Genomic DNA, 18,878 nt, shown 5'->3' on the forward strand with positions numbered 1-18,878 from the left:
CTACTGCCCCTACAGGCTGCATGGTGTTATAATATGTTACTCTCTACTGCCCCTACAGGCTGCATGGTGTTATAATATGTTACTCTCTGCTGCCCCTACAGGCTGGTGTTATAATATGTTACTCTCTACTGCCCCTACAGGCTGCATGGTGTTATAATATGTTACTCTCTACTGCCCCTACAGGCTGGTGTTATAATATGTTACTCTCTACTGCCCCTACAGGCTGCATGGTGTTATAATATGTTACTCTCTACTGCCCCTACAGGCTGCATGGTGTTATAATATGTTACTCTCTACTGCCCCTACAGGCTGCATGGTGTTATAATATGTTACTCTCTGCTGCCCCTACAGGCTGGTGTTATAATATGTTACTCTCTGCTGCCCCTACAGGCTGGTCTACTGGGTTGCAGCAGCGTTTAACAGCAGCGTCCGAGGCTTCGGGTTCGGTTTGTCCTTCCTGCCGACGCTAAGCATGCTGGGAGTCAACCTCTACTTTATCTTCACCATGGAGGCCGGGTCGTCTATGTACGTACAGGATGGAGAACACCTCCACCCGACACCCCCACCCGACAGCAGGCAGAGGTTCTGGGGTTAAAACTACACCTCCACCCGACACCCCCACCCGACAGCAGGCAGAGGTTCTGGGGTTAAAACTACACCTTAAAACTACACCCCTGGAGGTTAAAACGACACCTTAAAACTACACCTCAAAACTACACCCCTGGAGGTTAAAACTACACCTTAAAACTACACCCCTGGAGGTTAAAACTACACCTTAAAACTACACCTTAAAACTACACCCCTGGAGGTTAAAACTACACCTTAAAACTACACCCCTAGAGGTTAAAACTACACCTAAAACATTGTGATTGATAGGAACTTATTTCTTACATGAACCACTTGAACAATAATGATTATGTTGTCCTCATAGTTTAGTTTAGTTTAGTTTATTTGCACATTTTTAAAACATGGGAATAAAACAATCCTTAATCCTATTATAATATTAACATCTCTATCAGTGGTCTAGGTATTTGGATTTGGAGGTATAGGTATTTGGAGTGGTCAGCTAGGGTCTGGCAAAGATGGGAGTCCTCATGGAAAAGAGGCATTACATTTTGGATAACACGGTTCTATTGTGAAAATAGCAGATCTACATGCTCACAACGCCACGCGCTGCGATCAGCTATTTTCACAATGTCTAGAAAAAAAAAGTTTTTTTCAGTTTTTTTTTACCCAGGTTTCTACAGTTTCTTGGGCTGGATATGGCAGCCTGGAACGGTTGTTCAAGTGCAGCTAAACTTGGCATGTTAGTAAACGTGCCACAATTAACAATAATTCATTGCACCTGTGCAGCTGACCTGCGGAACCTGGGAATATACCATTCTGTCAAGATGGGGAAAATACAAGAGTGGAGAATATAATTATAATACCTTGTTAAAGTGACCATGTTGTTAAATGTTGCATTTGTAGTTATTTTACTGTAATTTAACAACATAATAACCAGCACAGATAGACAAAGAGACATTCATGGATTTATATTTAAAAGTAACTTTTATTTTCCCCCCTGGACCCAGGGTATGGCAGCTGCATACCCCTGCCATACCCTGGACCCAGGGTATGGCAGCTGCATACCCCTGGACCCCCCTGGACCCAGGGTATGGCAGCTGCATACCCCTGGACCCCCTGGACCCAGGGTATGGCAGCTGCATACCTCTGCCATACCCAATTGACGCCCCTGATCTCTATTAGACGAAAATATGTTGGGCGAAGGAACCCGTGGTAACCTTTTATTTTATTTTATTTTATTTTTTAAGAATTAAACATTTAAAACTGGTTTTCATTTTCAAGGGAAATGTCAGGCAGGCAGGCAGGCAGGCAGGCAGGCAGACAGTCTAAGTATGTAGGGTTTCAGTTTAAAACTCTACCATAGATACTGTATGTACTGTAAATAGATAGAGGTATTTGATTTGATTTGGTGTACTGTAAATAGATAGATATATTTGATTTGATTGACTGATGAAGGCACAGTTGGTAGAATAGTTTGGCTGTGGAATGGATTGTGTGCTCAGTGTCTGATATAGGATATTTTATATAAATAAATGATAATTATATATTATGCTATATTATGTTCAATACATGATCATTATAGATGCAATATTATGTAAAATAAATGATCATTATATATGCTTTATTAAATAAGACACTCATTGTTGGAGCAGAGTACAGTAGACATACAGTAGAGTACAGTACAGAGTACAGTAGCCATACAGTAGAGTACAGTACAGAGTACAGTAGACATACAGTAGAGTACAGTACAGAGTACAGTAGACATACAGTAGAGTACAGTACAGAGTACAGTAGACATACAGTAGAAAAACTTAGAAAAGTGATTTATTTTCATTAGAGTTGAATTAAGATAAGATGTTACCGTAACCTTTGACCTTTAACCCATTCACTCTGCTAGTTAAGATTAATTAATCTGATCTACAAGCTCAACCGTGGCTTATAGATCAGTGTTTTTATTATAAATATTCTACATTTAATTCAGATGATATTAGTTGTGTAACTAACGGTCAGGGTTAGGGTTAGCCCTAACCCTAACGGTCTAAAGTGGATGCAACGGTTTTCTCTTTTTCTTTGTTATTTTGTAGAAATGTGGAAAGGTATATTTTTGTAATTTAAATGTTGAAATACTATTAAACACTCCATGGATCCAACGGATGTCTCTCCTTTGAATTTGATATTTGTGGTATCTTGGCTTCTAGACAACTTAGAAACTTCATTAAACATGCCAGTCCTATGTTTTCTGGGTCAAGGAATTGAATGAGTAAATGATGGGTGTAAAATGTTCCGGACCCCGCCCCCTTTCTGGGGGTTATCTATTTTGGGACCTCCCAGAACATTACGCTGTCCTTTTTTCATAATATTAGAGTTGTTTTGTAGGTTTTAAAACATCCTGAGTTCATTTATTACACTTTTAAAGCAGCCAGAATAACCCTTCTGACTTTTGGTTGGGGTCTTTCCTCACCTGCGACCCCCCAGACAGACCCCTGAGCTTACCTCAGTAATCGCTCTGCTCCTGCTCCAGAACAATGTTAAAGGAGTAGTTCACCACTTTTCAACCTGTCTTCATATAATAGGTCCTCACTAAGGGTCGATCCATACCGTTATAAGGAGCCTAACTAATTTCGGTTCGGCACTAGGCGAACCCAAATATGGTTCGCATCCCCCGGTTCGGGGGGGCGTCAACCGACTAAATTCGGCTCTACGGTGCTGACGAAATGTTGTGACCTCCCGACTTAATTTCGGTACTCAGCGGTGTCTTCTCATTCATTCATCCCGGCTTCACGTTCATATTCTCGGCTGTGAATCCAAGGAAAAAGCTGTCGTTTGGGTGGGAGACACGCCGACTTCCAAACGCTTGTGTGGCCGTGTATTGGGCATCAGAGAGCGGATGCATATTCAGTTGGCTCTCGCTCTGACTGGAGACGAAGAGTGTTGGACTGGGAGGCGCGCGCGCGACACACACACACACACACACACACACACACGCCTTTGCTGCGTGTATCGCTGCTAACGCGTCGCCGACCGTTTTAAAGAGAAAAGAAGAGCTTAAACACAACTTTGCTAATTGCTAGTGTTCCGTGTTGATATGTTTTCCTTTTCCACGACGAGTTGTGACTGCGTGATGACATGCATGCAGCAAGGGAGGCGGCACGTCTATAATGTGAGCTTGTAGATTAAATGTTTTTGACAGAGCTCGAGCCGAGCGTTTGTTGAGTGTGAGTGAGAGAGAGAGAAGAGACCCCGCTGGTGCTGCTGCCTGCTGGAGCTGCTACTCACTGGACCTCCAGTCATTCAGCGTGCAGCGCGAGGGCCAGTCAGATATGTATCCGCCCTGCAACGCTCATTCATCGGCCACAGACGTCGTCATGCCACGGACGTCCAATATTTACAAGCGACTTGGGCACTAGCCGTTAAGAAAGTATGGATGAACTCCCCCCGAACCTAAATAATTTCGGGTCGGGGCGTCCTCCCGAACCAAAATTAGTTAGGATCCTTATAACGGTATGAAACGACCCTAATGTTCATGATAAATATCACAATTTTTTTCTACTCAGTCCAAGTCTCCTAGGAGAGCTGTGGGAAGTTCAGAATCCATCGTCTTGTGACATCATCATTTTCCAAAAAAGAAAAAGTAGGCTAATCAATATTTTTGAAAAACATATTTAGATTTTTATTATCGCGAGAACAATGGCTTCCACTTTAAAATTGCAACTTTTCAGGAATAGAAAGCCTGCAGTTTCTATAAGCTGGATTGGAAATCGATGATGTCACAAGAAGATGGGTTTCTGACCTGCCCACAACCCTCCAATGAGAGAAGAAAAAAAAAAAAGAAAAAAAGCTATTTTTGAGTGAGGACCAATTATATGAAGATAGGTTGAAAAGTGGGTAGAGATCTATAAGGTAATAGAGTACTAGTACTGGGACCTTACCTCCCAGCAAACATTAACAGCAACCTCCAATAGAAAGTCTACATACTTGTTGTAACAGAGTATTTCTATATGGTGGTATTGATACTTTTACTGAAAACAGAGTATTTTTATTTATTGATACTTTTACTGAAAACAGTATTTTTTTATTTGTTGATACTTTTACTCAAGTAAAACATTTTGACTCAAAGGTAATAGAGTACTAGTACTGGGACCTTACCTCCCAGCAAACATTAACAGCAACCTCCAATAGAAAGTCTACATACTTGTTGTAACAGAGTATTTCTATATGGTGGTATTGATACTTTTACTGAAAACAGAGTATTTTTATTTATTGATACTTTTACTGAAAACAGTATTTTTTTATTTGTTGATACTTTTACTCAAGTAAAACATTTTGACTCATTGACTGACAGACAGACACACGTCACTTCTCTGGTTAATTTCCATTGGCCAGAGACATACGTCACTCATGTGGTTCAGCCAATCAGACTGGCTGCTGCTTTTCTGTCGGAGGACAAAAAGAAAAACCTAAACTCTCTTAATCCCAGTGCTGGGAGGGACGGACGGACGGACGCTCTGCGAGGGGATTGGCTGGACAGTTGCCACGACAACCGCTAAATGCGTGACTAAACGTCTCCTCTGACGATATCAAGCTGTCCAATCAGAGGGCAGCACGTCCCTCTGGAGTATGGGATGAAGGAGGCTGTGAACAAACACACACGGAGGAAACGACAGGTGTTTTTAAGCTCATTATAAAGTTATTAAAAGTGTTTTATTATTATCAATCAAACACTCTGATAATATTCATAATAATTATATTATAAGTACAAGATGGCCGCCATTCCCGCCAGGAGGAAACATGGAACTTGTTTCTTAAGGATCAGAGAGAACTGTCCCTTCCGGAAACTGAGGAAGAACAAATATGGTAAGAAGTTCATGAATAATTCATTATTCAATTAATTAATTTCCAGGTCTGATTGATTGAAGAATGTATTAGAGCAGGGGTCTTCAACAGGGGGTCCGGAGCCCCTAGGGGGTCCCCAGAGTAACTACAGGGGGTCCTCCAAATCTCTGAGTAATAGAAACCTTTTTTTATATGAACCACTTGAACCCTAGTGTCATATTCTGAGAACTTTAGCCAAAAATAGCAGATCTACAAGCTCACAACGCCTCGCAGCAGCTATTTTTGGCAAAGAGGTTTGGTGTAGAGGGGAAAAAGAGCAGACTAAGTACAGAGTGAAAGGTCAAGTTTATTAAGCAGCCTATTGACGGTTCAAGTGGTTAAATATCTGAAAACGCAAATTGACATGAATCAAAATACACTGATGATTGTGCTGTCAAACAATGAAACTATATGGAATCTATGAACAGGTTGTGGGGGTCCCTGCTTCATCTCTCTCTCAACTAAGGGGTCCCTGCTTCATCTCTCTCTCAACTAAGGGGTCCCTGGCCTGAAAACGTTGAAGACCCCTGGTTTAGAAGGTTAAATAGGAAAAAAGTACAGGCTGCCACTCAGAACCCTAATAAGCCCATAGGCTCTGTTCCATTCTGCTCAAACAGAGTCAGTGTTACCAATGATACTAATGAAGGCTCTGTTCCATTCTGCTCAGAGTCAGTGTTACCAATGATACTAATGAAGGCTCTGTTCCATTCTGCTCAGAATCAGTGTTACCAATGATACTGATGAAGGCTCTGTTCCATTCTGCTCAGAGTCAGTGTTACCAATGATACTAATGAAGGCTCTGTTCCATTCTGCTCAGAGTCAGTGTCACTAATGATACTAATGAAGGCTCTGTTCCATTCTGCTCAGAGTCAGTGTTACCAATGATACTAATGAAGGCTCTGTTCCATTCTGCTCAAACAGAGTCAGTGTTACAAATGATACTAATGAAGGCTCTGTTCCATTCTGCTCAGAGTCAGTGTTACCAATGATACTAATGAAGGCTCTGTTCCATTCTGCTCAGAATCAGTGTTACCAATGATACTAATGAAGGCTCTGTTCCATTCTGCTCAGAATCAGTGTTACCAATGATACTAATGAAGGCTCTGTTCCATTCTGCTCAGAATCAGTGTTACCAATGATACTAATGAAGGCTCTGTTCCATTCTGCTCAGAGTCAGTGTTACCAATGATACTAATGAAGGCTCTGTTCCATTCTGCTCAAACAGAGTCAGTGTTACCAATGATACTAATGAAGGCTCTGTTCCATTCTGCTCAGAGTCAGTGTTACCAATGATACTAATGAAGGCTCTGTTCCATTCTGCTCAGAATCAGTGTTACCAATGATACTAATGAAGGCTCTGTTCCATTCTGCTCAGAATCAGTGTTACCAATGATACTAATGAAGGCTCTGTTCCATTCTGCTCAGAATCAGTGTTACCAATGATACTAATGAAGGCTCTGTTCCATTCTGCTCAGAATCAGTGTTACCAATGATACTAATGAAGGCTCTGTTCCATTCTGCTCAGAATCAGTGTTACCAATGATACTAATGAAGGCTCTGTTCCATTCTGCTCAGAATCAGTGTTACCAATGATAATAATGAAGGCTCTGTTCCATTCTGCTCAGAATCAGTGTTACCAATGATACTAATGAAGGCTCTGTTCCATTCTGCTCAGAATGGGTGTTACCAATGATAATAATGAAGGCTCTGTTCCATTCTGCTCAAACAGAGTCAGTGTTACCAATGATAATAATGAAGGCTCTGTTCCATTCTGCTCAAACAGAGTCAGTGTTACCAATGATACTAATGAAGGCTCTGTTCCATTCTGCTCAGAATCAGTGTTACCAATGATACTAATGAAGGCTCTGTTCCATTCTGCTCAAACAGAGTCAGTGTTACCAATGATACTAATGAAGGCTCTGTTCCATTCTGCTCAAACAGAGTCAGTGTTACCAATGATACTAATGAAGGCTCTGTTCCATTCTGCTCAGAATCAGTGTTACCAATGATACTAATGAAGGCTCTGTTCCATTCTGCTCAAACAGAGTCAGTGTTACCAATGATACTAATGAAGGCTCTGTTCCATTCTGCTCAAACAGAGTCAGTGTTACCAATGATACTAATGAAGGCTCTGTTCCATTCTGCTCAGAGTCAGTGTTACCAATGATACTAATGAAGGCTCAGTTCCATTCTGCTCAAACAGAGTCAGTGTTACCGATGATACTGATGAAGGCTCTGTTCCATTCTGCTCAAACAGAGTCAGTGTTACCAATGATACTAATGAAGGCTCTGTTCCATTCTGCTCAAACAGAGTCAGTGTTACCAATGATACTAATGAAGGCTCTGTTCCATTCTGCTCAAACAGAGTCAGTGTTACCAATGATACTAATGAAGGCTCTGTTCCATTCAGCTCAAACAGAGTCAGTGTTACCAATGATACTAATGAAGGCTCTGTTCCATTCTGCTCAAACTCAAACAGAGTCAGGGTGCTGATATTGTGCCTGTTGGCTCACTGGAAACACTCTGCTACACCAAGGGGTCTCAAGTTGCGGTCCAGGGACCCTCATGGTTCATTGAGCGGGTCCCAAATGGACCCTTACAGGTCAGTAACTCTGAGAGTGTACAAATGGATTCCAATACACTCAGAGTTACTGACCTGTGAGGGTTGAGAGCTTGTAGATCATCTATTTTTTAGAAATGTTTCCTCTTTGTGATTTTCACTGAATCAAAGGTTTTATGGTCATGATTCACCAGGATTCTAGTTTTAAAAAGATGTTTTAGTAAAAGTCTATGGGAAAATGAACAAGGTTGAAACATGAATGTTGCTTTCATAGCTTTTCACTGCCATATTCTGATTTGAGATCACATTTGAGGAAAGTGCTTAAAACACATATGAATTATTGTGAAGATTGTCAGTCTCAACCTGTGGATTATAAGTAATCCATTTAAGATTAATTTAAGATGTTGTCTTTAGCCTGAGGATTATATTATGATTCATTCATGCTTTAAGCTTTCAGCTAATAATAATAATAAACCAATCCACACCGTTTACAACCACACACCGAAACACACTGTGTGTGTGTGTGTGTGTGTGTGTGTGTGTGTGTGTGTGTGTGTGTGTGTGTGTGTGTGTGTGTGTGTGTGTGTGTGAGGAAGTAAAGACTGATATTTCTGGTTTTGGAGGTGCAGTTTCAACAGCATGACGAGCAGACAACATACTGATCTATTTATAGATCTCTAGATCCATGCATATCATACTAGATTTGATTGATTGATTTATTGATTGATTTATTTGCAAAAAATAAATAAATACAAAAACGGTAACAATATAAAAAAAGCATGAAAATCAGTGCAGGCTCATAAAAAACAAGTTAAAACTTAGAATTCAAACAAGATATGACAAACAACAAATACCTCAAGTGTGTGTGTGTGTGTGTGTGTGTGTGTGTGTGTGTGTGTGTGTGTGTGTGTGTGTGTGTGTGTGTGTGTGTGTGTGTGTGTGTGTGTGTGTGTGCGCGCACGTGCGTGCGCGTGTACGTGCGTGTGTGTGTGTGTGTTCATTTTGTTGACTAAGACTAAAGACTAAGTCGACTAAGATTTTGATATTTAGTCGGCTAGATTAGACTAGACTAAAACAATGTCTGAAGATTAAGATAAGGCTAAATGTGTGTTATTAAAAAGTATATGACTAAGACTAAGTCTAAAAATAAATGGAATTAAACTCAAATTCATCTTTTATCTTTACATTTGAAAATGTAGGCACTCATCTGTTCTTTTCAAATCACATTGGTTTTGCACAAAGAGTAGCAGACAGATTGATACTGTTACTGTATTATTATATAGTAGTAGACAGTGTCAGATGTGATTAATGTTACTGTATTATTTGCAGAGCAGAGATATTGTACCTGGCTATGACACACAGACACACTAAACATTGTAGCCGAGCCATAGCAGATTTACTTGAACATTAACATAAGCATTGTATTTACTACTGTATAACAAGGTGCAGTGGCATTACAGCCAAGATGGTGTTTTGTTTATTACTTTTTGAGAATTCAGAATTGCACTGTATTGTTCTGAATCTTTTTGATATTGCACTGACAGAGTAACAGACAGTAGAAAACATATATTTTAAGACTAAAAGACTAAAACTAGAATAAGACTAAAATGTTTTGATGCTCCCTATGGAGTCTCCTCAAATTATTGGTTTAGGAATGCAAAAAATATTAATAATAATAATTCAAGTCCATAGGTATATATATATATATTAGGGATGTTCCTAGCGACTAATTTCACTGACGTGTACACGACCATTTTGTAATCGAATACACGATTATTCTAAAATTAATTAACCCCCAGAAAATGGCCCAAACTGAGCACATTATAATCAAATATAATTTGAAAAATATATAATAAGTATAATAAGTATATGAAAGCCGTACTTATAATATTCAAATACATTACCAAATCGTATTTGAAACGCTTGAAATAAAGTAGGTCAATCAATTAATACTGCGTTCAAGCGGAGCCGGCCCGCTCGGCCTCGCAACATTTAATAGCAAATTAAATTATAGCGTTCATTAGCTATCATCATTAACTTCAGACAATCACAACATCACGTTCATAAACAACGTTTATTTTTTATGTGTTTTACAATCTTTTACAGCTCTGTAAAGTTATTTTTAAACATGTATCAACGTTTATTTTATTTTCCTGTCCCCACAGCAGACAGCACATGAGCACACGGCACACATTCTTTTTTTTATAAACGAAAATGACAAATAAAATAATAAAATATGATCCTGGCTTGAACAAACAGGTCTATTAACAGTCTGGCCTTAAGAGCCGGGACCTATAGGCTGCGACCATGACTTTATGAACAACACACAAGTTTACTAAACACTCTCAGTCAGGCAAGTAAGCTCCAGAATAAAATAAAATAAAATATAAATCAGTGGCAGTGCAAGTGCATTTGGGTAGGCTATTTTACTCACTCAGAGTCAGACTCATCAGGCTTAGGCTCGCTGGGCCACACGTTTTTGTTCAGGGAAATCAACATGTCAACATGTTTGGGTAAAAGACGTGACCTGAGGCGAGAGACGATAAGTCCCACGGCTGAAAAGACTCGCTCAGATGGTACGGATGTGGCCGGTATACAGAGAAAGCCCATTGCAAGATGGTAGAGTTTGGGGTAACTTGACTTCTTCCCGACCCACCACAGAAGTGGGTCGTCGCTTAGGCTGATAGCTGGTTCAGCCCAGTATCGCTCCAGCTCATCATCAGGGCTTGGCTGCCCTGTAGCGTTGTCGTCTGCAAGAAAATCACTCAGTGTCATTTTCTTCTTTTTTGGCTGGGCAGGCCCGGGCTCCATCACCCCGCTCCCGCTGGCTTCTTCATCATCACTCGCAGCGTTACGGTCCTGATCGCGGTCGGGCGCTGGTGGTGGTAGTAGCCTGTTATACTCCGTAGCGATGTGTTCTCTAACAGCAACTTGAACATCGAACGGGAGATACCGCAGGTGTTTGTGGCGGGGATCAAGAGCCGCGGCGAGAAAAGCGGCTCTCCCAGCTTTCTCTGCATTTGTCGGTTCCATTCTTGTCTGCAATGATGTAGCTACTGTCTTCTTGAAGTCGGACACCGTTTTGGAATCATCCGCACGTCTGAGTAGATCTCTGTCAGACAAAGAAAAAGTAATTAAAAATAAAAACAATTAGGCGGAGTGTCCCATTACACGTTTTCAAATAATCTTTTGAAAATAGCACATTTACAAGCTCGTAGATAATATAATATCCTTCAAATAATTACATAATGAATAACTAATGGAATATAAATAGATACTAGAAGAGAAAATTTCTAAGACATTTTAAGTGTGCCTGCAGCTCGCTAAGTCTGTGCAACCTTGTGTAGCGGTTGGTGTTAGCATTAGCGTTATTTCATTTGACGCAACCCGCGTGTCTGTATGACAAACGGTTCACGAGATCAAGGGTCACTTCCTGTTTGGTGAGGGGCACTTCCTGTTTGGCGAAATAGGCCCCAATTAAGGTCATGGACGATTAATGAATTAAAGCTGCAAGCAGCGATGACCGGGCCCTCGCAGCTCTACCCACGTCACAAGGCCAGCAGCCAATCAGAAACCAAACAGGAAGTCAGCCATTTCGACTAATTAGTGGCGTTTTGGAGCATTTTTGGCCGTTATCACGGGTCGCACTTTAACGACAGTTTTTTGAGAAAAAAATGTTTTGTGAGAAAAAAAAATTAGAGAAAAAAAAATGTTTGAGAAAAAAAAATTAAGAAAAAAAAATTTGAGAAAAAAAAATTGAGAAAAAAAATTTGAGAAAAAGAAATTTGAGAAAAAAAAATTTTGAGAAAAAAAAATTTTGAGAAAAAAAAATTGAGAAAAAAAAATTTGAGAAAAAAAATTTTTGAGAAAAAAAAATTTGAGAAAAAAAAATTTTTGAGAAAAAAAAATTTGAGAAAAAATTTTTTTTGAGAAATTTTTTTTTTGAGAAAAAAATAAATGTATGACACCAGCCGCGAGTCTGTACGACAAACGGTTCATGAGTTATAGAGGCACTTCCTGTTTGGTGAAGGGCACTTCCTGTTATAGAGGGGGCGGGGCTTAATCAATTACAGCTCATCCCTATTGGCCGGAAAAAGACCAAAGTTGTGTGTGCATTTTAAAGTTTAAATCACGTTGCTAGGCAAAAGTATGGCAGAGTTATGTGGCGCCAAAGTTTCTGGGTTTTTTTCGGAGTCCCCCATTCTAAGTCAATGGGGTTTTTGGGCGTAGTTTTTTGCGAATTACGTCGCAATCGTATCGCGGATCGGAAAGAAAAGTAATAGCACACCATTCCCGGCCGAGCCGCACATTTTGATGTATATATTGCGGGGGTGGTGTAAATTGTGCGGCAGTTATTACGTGCCGAAGTTTCCCCCATTCTAAGTCAATGGGGTTTTTTGGCGTAGTTTTTTGCGAATTACGTCGCAATGGTAACGCGGATCGGAAAGAAAAGTAATAGCACACCATTCCCGGCCGAGCCGCACGTTTTGATGTATATATTGCGGCGGTGGCGTAAATTGTGCGGCAGTTATTACGAGCAGAAATTTGCAAGAACATTACTTACTTACTTACTGACTGACTTAAGTATGGGGGAGTACAATAAGTGTTTTGCCATTGCATGGCAGGCACACTTAATAATTAATTAATTTATTATTATAGACTTGTATTTATTTACCTGTCCAACAATTTCATTGTGACTGGGAAGACCACGGACAGGGATACGTATTCCTCGCTGCAAAGAGCCTTGGTGGCAGTTTTGAGAGACTCCAGGACAGGTAACATAGTCTCTATTGTCTGCCAGTTGTCATCGGTCAACTCCAAGGTCCTCGCCTCGGCGAGTTTGGTAACTGTTCTGTCGGAGAGGACGGCAGTGACAGCCCATCGTTGTTCATGCAGACGCTCCAGCATGTCATAAACGGAGTTCCAGCGGGTCGGGCACGACTGTATGAGTTTGTGCTTTGGCAACCCCTGCTGTGCTTGCTTGTTCTTCAGAGCAATGGTGGCTGGATTACTATGATTGAAATGGCCCACGAGTCTTGAAGCCGCACCTATCAGTCGGGTCGTGGCATGTGCTTTTAGCCCATCATTAATGGCCAGCTGCAACGTGTGGGCGAAGCAAGGCACCGACTCCCAGTTTAGCATGGTTTGGTTTGCCAGCGTTATGTTGGCAGCATTATCATGAACGCAGGCGATAATCTTTCCTTCCAGGCCCCATTTCTGGATGGATGTGCGCAGGTGGTCGGCGAGGTGCACTGCTGTGTGTCGCTCCTCAAGTGCTAGTGTCTGGAGCACTCGACTCTCTAGTTTACCGTCAACAATGAAATGACATGTGATTGTCATATAGGACTCTGTGGTGTTTGATGTCCAGCCATCAGTTGTGATCGATACAAATTCGACCTCCACCATAATCAGTTGTATGCCTGTTGTCATATTCTCATGCGCCACCCGGATCCTCGACCATTTTCCTCCCTGGCACTTTGTGCTCCGGCTCCACGAAGTTCATCAGTTTGTTGAAGCCTACGCCTTTAACGAAGCTAAAGGGCAGCATGTCTCTTGCGGTCATTTCTGTGATGATGTTCGTTAAGGTTTCTGACCGACCGGGGCCACAGCGACGGCTTGTATATGAAGTAATGCGGGATTGTGTGCTCTGGGTCTGGCTAGTTCCTGGTGTATATATATATATATATATATATATATATATATATATATATATGTATATATATATATATATATGTATATGTATATATACATATATATATATATATATATATATATACATATATATATATATACATACATATATACATACATATATACATACATATATACATATATATATATATATATATATATATATATATATATATATACATATACATATACATATATATATATATATATATATATATATATATATATGTATATGTGTATATGTATATATGGTATATATGTATATGTATGTATATATGTATATATATATATATATATATATATATATATATATATATATATGTATATGTATGTATATGTATGTGTATATGTATATGTATATTTATGTACCGGTATATACATTACGTTACATATGATATTGTTTTCAGACGTTTCGGCGGCGGCGTCCAGTGGAGTGGGCGTGGTCTACTGGAACACGCCCATCACCCCCTCCAGCCAGCAGCCAATCAGCTCTGTCTTCTCACAGCCTCCACTGCCAGCGTCCACCTATCAGAACGTCTACATCATCCACCAATCAGAGGCAGCCGTCGGTGAGTTTGGTGTTATTGTCTGTGTTATTGTTTACAACCACAATTATTCACGTGTGGCAAGATCGCAGTTCCACTAGTTTTACTAGTAGGCTAGTGTAGCCTTTTCAGAAGTTACTTTCATGTTTTCCATTTAATGATTTCCTTTATCCTCATCTAATCTTGCATTAATGCACGCAACTGTTTTCACCAGGTTTTAAGGTCTTGTAGCCTTTTCAGAAGTTAATTTAATGTTTTCCATTTAATGCTTTACTTTATCGTCATCTTGCGCTAATGCACACAACTGAGATCCAGTAGAACTAAGACTAGCGGAGAAGAGATCCAGTAGAACTAAGACTAGCGGAGAAGAGATCCAATAGAACTAAGACTAGCAGATAAGAGATCCAATAGAACTAAGACTAGCGGAGAAGAGATCCAGTAGAACTAAGACTAGAGGAGAAGAGATCCAGTAGAACTAAGACTAGCGGAGAAGAGATCTAGTAGAACTACGACTAGCGGAGAAGAGATCCAGTAGAACTAAGACTAGAGGATTAGAGATCCAGTAGAACTAAGACTAGAGGAGAAGAGATCCAGTAGAACTAAGACTAGAGGAGAAGAGATCCAGTAGAACTAAGACTAGCGGAGCAGAGATCCAGTAGAACTAAGACTAGTGGAGAAGAGATCCAGTAGAACTAAGACTAGAGGATTAGAGATCCAGTAGAACTAAGACTAGTGGAGAAGAGATCCAGTAGAACTAAGACTAGTGGATTAGAGATCCAGTAGAACTAAGACTAGAGGAGAAGAGATCCAGTAGAACTAAGACTAGTGGAGAAGAGATACAGTAGAACTAAGACTAGTGGAGAAGAGATCTAGTAGAACTAAGACTAGTAGAGAAGAATCCAGTAGAACTAAGACTAGAGGAGAAGAGATCCAGTAGAACCAAGACTAGCGGAGAAGAGATCCAGTAGAACTAAGACTAGAGGAGAAGAGATCCAGTAGAACTAAGACTAGTGGAGAAGAGATCCAGTAGAACTAAGACTAGAGGAGAAGAAGACTAGAAGAGATCCAGTAGAACTAAGACTAGAAGAGAAGAGATCCAGTAGAACTAAGACTAGAGGAGAAGAGATCCAGTAGAACTAAGACTAGAGGAGAAGAGATCCAGTAGAACTAAGACTAGAGGAGAAGAGATCCAGTAGAACTAAGACTAGAGGAGAAGAGATCCAGTAGAACTAAGACTAGAGGAGAAGAGATCCAGTAGAACTAAGACTAGAAGAGATCCAGTAGAACTAAGACTAGTGGAGAGATCCAGTAGAACTAAGACTAGAGGAGAAGAGATCCAGTAGAACTAAGACTAGCGGAGAAGAGATCCAGTAGAACTAAGACTAGAAGAGATCCAGTAGAACTAAGACTAGTGGAGAAGAGATCCAGTAGAACTAAGACTAGAGAAGAAGAGATCCAGCAGAACTAAGACTAGAGGAGAAGAGATCCAGTAGAACTAAGACTAGAGAAGAAGAGATCCAGTAGAACTAAGACTAGTGGAGAAGAGATCCAGTAGAACTAAGACTAGAGAAGAAGAGATCCAGTAGAACTAAGACTAGCGGAGAAGAGATCCAGTAGAACTAAGACTAGTGGAGAAGAGATCCAGTAGAACTAAGACTAGAGAAGAGATCCAGTAGAACTAAGACTAGAGAAGAAGAGATCCAGTAGAACTAAGACTAGAAGAGATCCAGTAGAACTAAGACTAGAAGAGATCCAGTAGAACTAAGACTAGTAGAGATCCAGTAGAACTAAGACTAGAGGAGAAGAGATCCAGTAGAACTAAGACTAGAGGAGAAGAGATCCAGTAGAACTAAGACTAGAGGAGAAGAGATCCAGTAGAACTAAGACTAGAGGAGAAGAGATCCAGTAGAACTAAGACTAGAGGAGAAGAGATCCAGTAGAACTAAGACTAGAAGAGATCCAGTAGAACTAAGACTAGTGGAGAGATCCAGTAGAACTAAGACTAGAGGAGAAGAGATCCAGTAGAACTAAGACTAGCAGAGAAGAGATCCAGTAGAACTAAGACTAGAAGAGATCCAGTAGAACTAAGACTAGTGGAGAAGAGATCCAGTAGAACTAAGACTAGAGAAGAAGAGATCCAGTAGAACTAAGACTAGAGGAGAAGAGATCCAGTAGAACTAAGACTAGAGAAGAAGAGATCCAGTAGAACTAAGACTAGTGGAGAAGAGATCCAGTAGAACTAAGACTAGAGAAGAAGAGATCCAGTAGAACTAAGACTAGCGGAGAAGAGATCCAGTAGAACTAAGACTAGTGGAGAAGAGATCCAGTAGAACTAAGACTAGAGAAGAGATCCAGTAGAACTAAGACTAGAGAAGAAGAGATCCAGTAGAACTAAGACTAGAGGAGAAGAGATCCAGTAGAACTAAGACTAGAAGAGATCCAGTAGAACTAAGACTAGAAGAGATCCAGTAGAACTAAGACTAGTAGAGATCCAGTAGAACTAAGACTAGTAGAGATCCAGTAGAACTAAGACTAGAGAAGAGATCCAGTAGAACTAAGACTAGTAGAGAAGAGATCCAGTAGAACTAAGACTAGAGAAGAGATCCAGTAGAACTAAGACTAGAGGAGGAGATCTACATATAGACAGACAGATATTATATTTTATTATAATTATAAAATATTCTATGATATATTAATTTTGTCGCTACAGCCATGGACACCGGTATAGCTCCGCCCCCAGCCCCGCCCCCTGCTGCTATTGGAGGGATGAACGGACACGCTGCTTCAGGATTGGCTGTTGCGATGCCAGATGGGCCCCGCCCACAACCCAGCAACCATCGACAACCAGATCACCATGGAGACAGCATGGGTAGGAACACACACACACACACACACACGCGCACACACACACGCACACGCACACGCACACGCACACACACACACACACTGTCTGGTTTGTGCTGCTCCACACCAGGGACGTGCTGGCCATTGGGAAAAGCAGGACAACTCCTGAACGGCCGGTTCATTCCCGGCCGGTCCAGGCCGGCCATTAGGAAAAAAATACAAATAAAATGTCGGCCTTCGTTCCATTTTGGGGGCTGGGTGGCCAACAAAGTAAATCGTCACTGTCGAGCAGAAACCTTGTATCTCCAAGTTTCAGATTTGTACATTTTTTCGCAAAGCAAAGCCCTGCTTCATCATACAAGGCCGTTGCACAAAAGTATATATATAGGCCGTCGCACAAAAGTAGTGAAAACAGCAGGTTGTGTGCTTGTAGATCGTCTGTTTTTACTAGTTTAAATCATTTTTAAAATGATAAATACAAAACAAACGGTTTTGGACATACAAGGTTTCCACCCGACAACAACGAAATATAACTCATGTACAGTAATTGGCCCACTGGCTTGTCACTTGTCATGATGTGAAATGGCAAATCTTTGAGTAGCAGCAGCAGCGCTATAGAGAGAGATCTCTCTCTATAGCGCGCAATGAGGGCCTCTACAACTCTTTTTCCCGGACTGAATCAGGGGCCCAGCACGTCCCTGCTCCACACTGATTTCACTCAGCCTGGGTGCTTCATCGAGTCAAAGACATCCCTACAGTTTACAGTTCAGACATTTAGCAGACACTTTTAATCCAAAGCGACTTACAGTAACCAGGAAATACACGTCACTATAATAAACAAGATAACATGTCAATACATCAACAACAATACAACAAATGCATAAATTATGAATATCAATCTAACAGTTCTCCTGTCAGATTTATCATGTATTTATTGGGGCTGGTGCCAGCAAAAAGCAGCTTACTTTTGCGATGTTATAGAAAAAGCTCTATTAATTATTTCCAAACATTTTTTTTTCATTGGATGTATTATATGTGTACTTTAGCCAAGCTGTCGGCAGAGGGCAGCCTTATGCAAAGAATGAATGTGAATTGTGCCGCTCCGCTTGCCGTCCATTCAGAGCATAGAAATGCATTTCTAGATCAGATCCACAGAAAACAGACAGGAAGTGATTTGGGACTGCATTGATGTTTACGTGCGCTGGAAATTTTAAAGCAGCGTTACGGTAGATGTTTTTACTGTACACGGCGGCGCGCAACCAGTTATCAGCTTACAGTCATCAAAAGTAAGTAAATGAACGAGCGTTCGTATTGGCAACGAGCTGGGGTCAACATTGGGGCGAACGGGAACGTCCGAAGCAGTAAAAGAGTTGATGATAATAATGAATAATAATTATTATGGGTAATAATAATAATAATAATAATGTGTTCCTCAGAGCTGGACGGAGGAATCGACCCCGAGACAGGAGAGAGAGCCCAAGGTTGACCCTTGAACCTTGACCCCTGTACAGCTGTACTGTATCTGTTTCTCAGGATTCTACGTGTGTTGTGTGTGTGTGTGTGTGTGTGTGTGTGTGTGTGTGTGTGTGTGTGTGTGTGTGTGTCTGTGTGTGTGTGTGTGTGTGTGTGTGTGTGTGTGTGTGTGTGTGTGTGTGTGTGTGTGTGTGTTTGTATTGTGTGTTCAGTGATAATTGTGTGTTACCCACCATTCTAATGTTCTTATTTGGGACATAGTGAAGGTCACTAAGGTTACTGAAGGTCAGTTTCCAGGTGGGGTCCATTTGGTTCCATTTGTCCAC

The 18,878-nt window shown here is 40.8% G+C and overlaps 2 protein-coding genes across 4 annotated transcripts in view; both read left to right on the forward strand.

Annotated features, from left to right (window-relative positions):
* The window catches only part of LOC308303827 (transmembrane protein 79-like), an 18,689-nt gene extending 15,972 nt beyond the window's left edge, over positions 1-2,717 (forward strand). For 2 of the 3 annotated variants that reach the window (XM_080748324.1, XM_080748325.1), the window contains exon 8: positions 391-2,717. In XM_080748324.1, the coding sequence (XP_080604450.1) occupies positions 391-595 (205 nt within the window). In that variant the 3' untranslated portion in view covers positions 596-2,717. The remainder of the gene's footprint in view (positions 1-390) is intronic. The other variant, XM_080748326.1, reaches the window with a different exon arrangement.
* Positions 2,718-5,209: 2,492 nt separating this feature from the next.
* Positions 5,210-18,648, forward strand: LOC308303482 (uncharacterized protein). Its single transcript, XM_080747858.1, has 4 exons — positions 5,210-5,421; positions 14,098-14,259; positions 16,946-17,104; positions 18,516-18,648. The coding sequence occupies exons 1-4, from the start codon at positions 5,328-5,330 to the stop codon at positions 18,563-18,565; spliced, it is 465 nt and encodes a 154-aa protein (XP_080603984.1). The 5' UTR covers positions 5,210-5,327; the 3' UTR covers positions 18,566-18,648.
* Positions 18,649-18,878: the final 230 nt, after the last annotated feature.

Source organism: Nannobrachium achirus (assembly GCF_963921795.1).
Source record: "Nannobrachium achirus genome assembly, chromosome: 2".
NCBI classification, from domain to species: Eukaryota; Metazoa; Chordata; class Actinopteri; order Myctophiformes; family Myctophidae; genus Nannobrachium; species Nannobrachium achirus.

Excerpts from the sequence above, each read along its gene's own strand:
- LOC308303482 (XM_080747858.1), top strand. The coding sequence starts at position 5,328 with ATGGCCGCCATTCCCGCCAGGAGGAAACATGGAACTTGTTTCTTAAGG. Across the intron at positions 5,422-14,097 it reads ACTGAGGAAGAACAAATATG|ACGTTTCGGCGGCGGCGTCC; the intron begins GTAAGAAGTTCA and ends TATTGTTTTCAG. Across the intron at positions 14,260-16,945 it reads CCAATCAGAGGCAGCCGTCG|CCATGGACACCGGTATAGCT; the intron begins GTGAGTTTGGTG and ends TTGTCGCTACAG.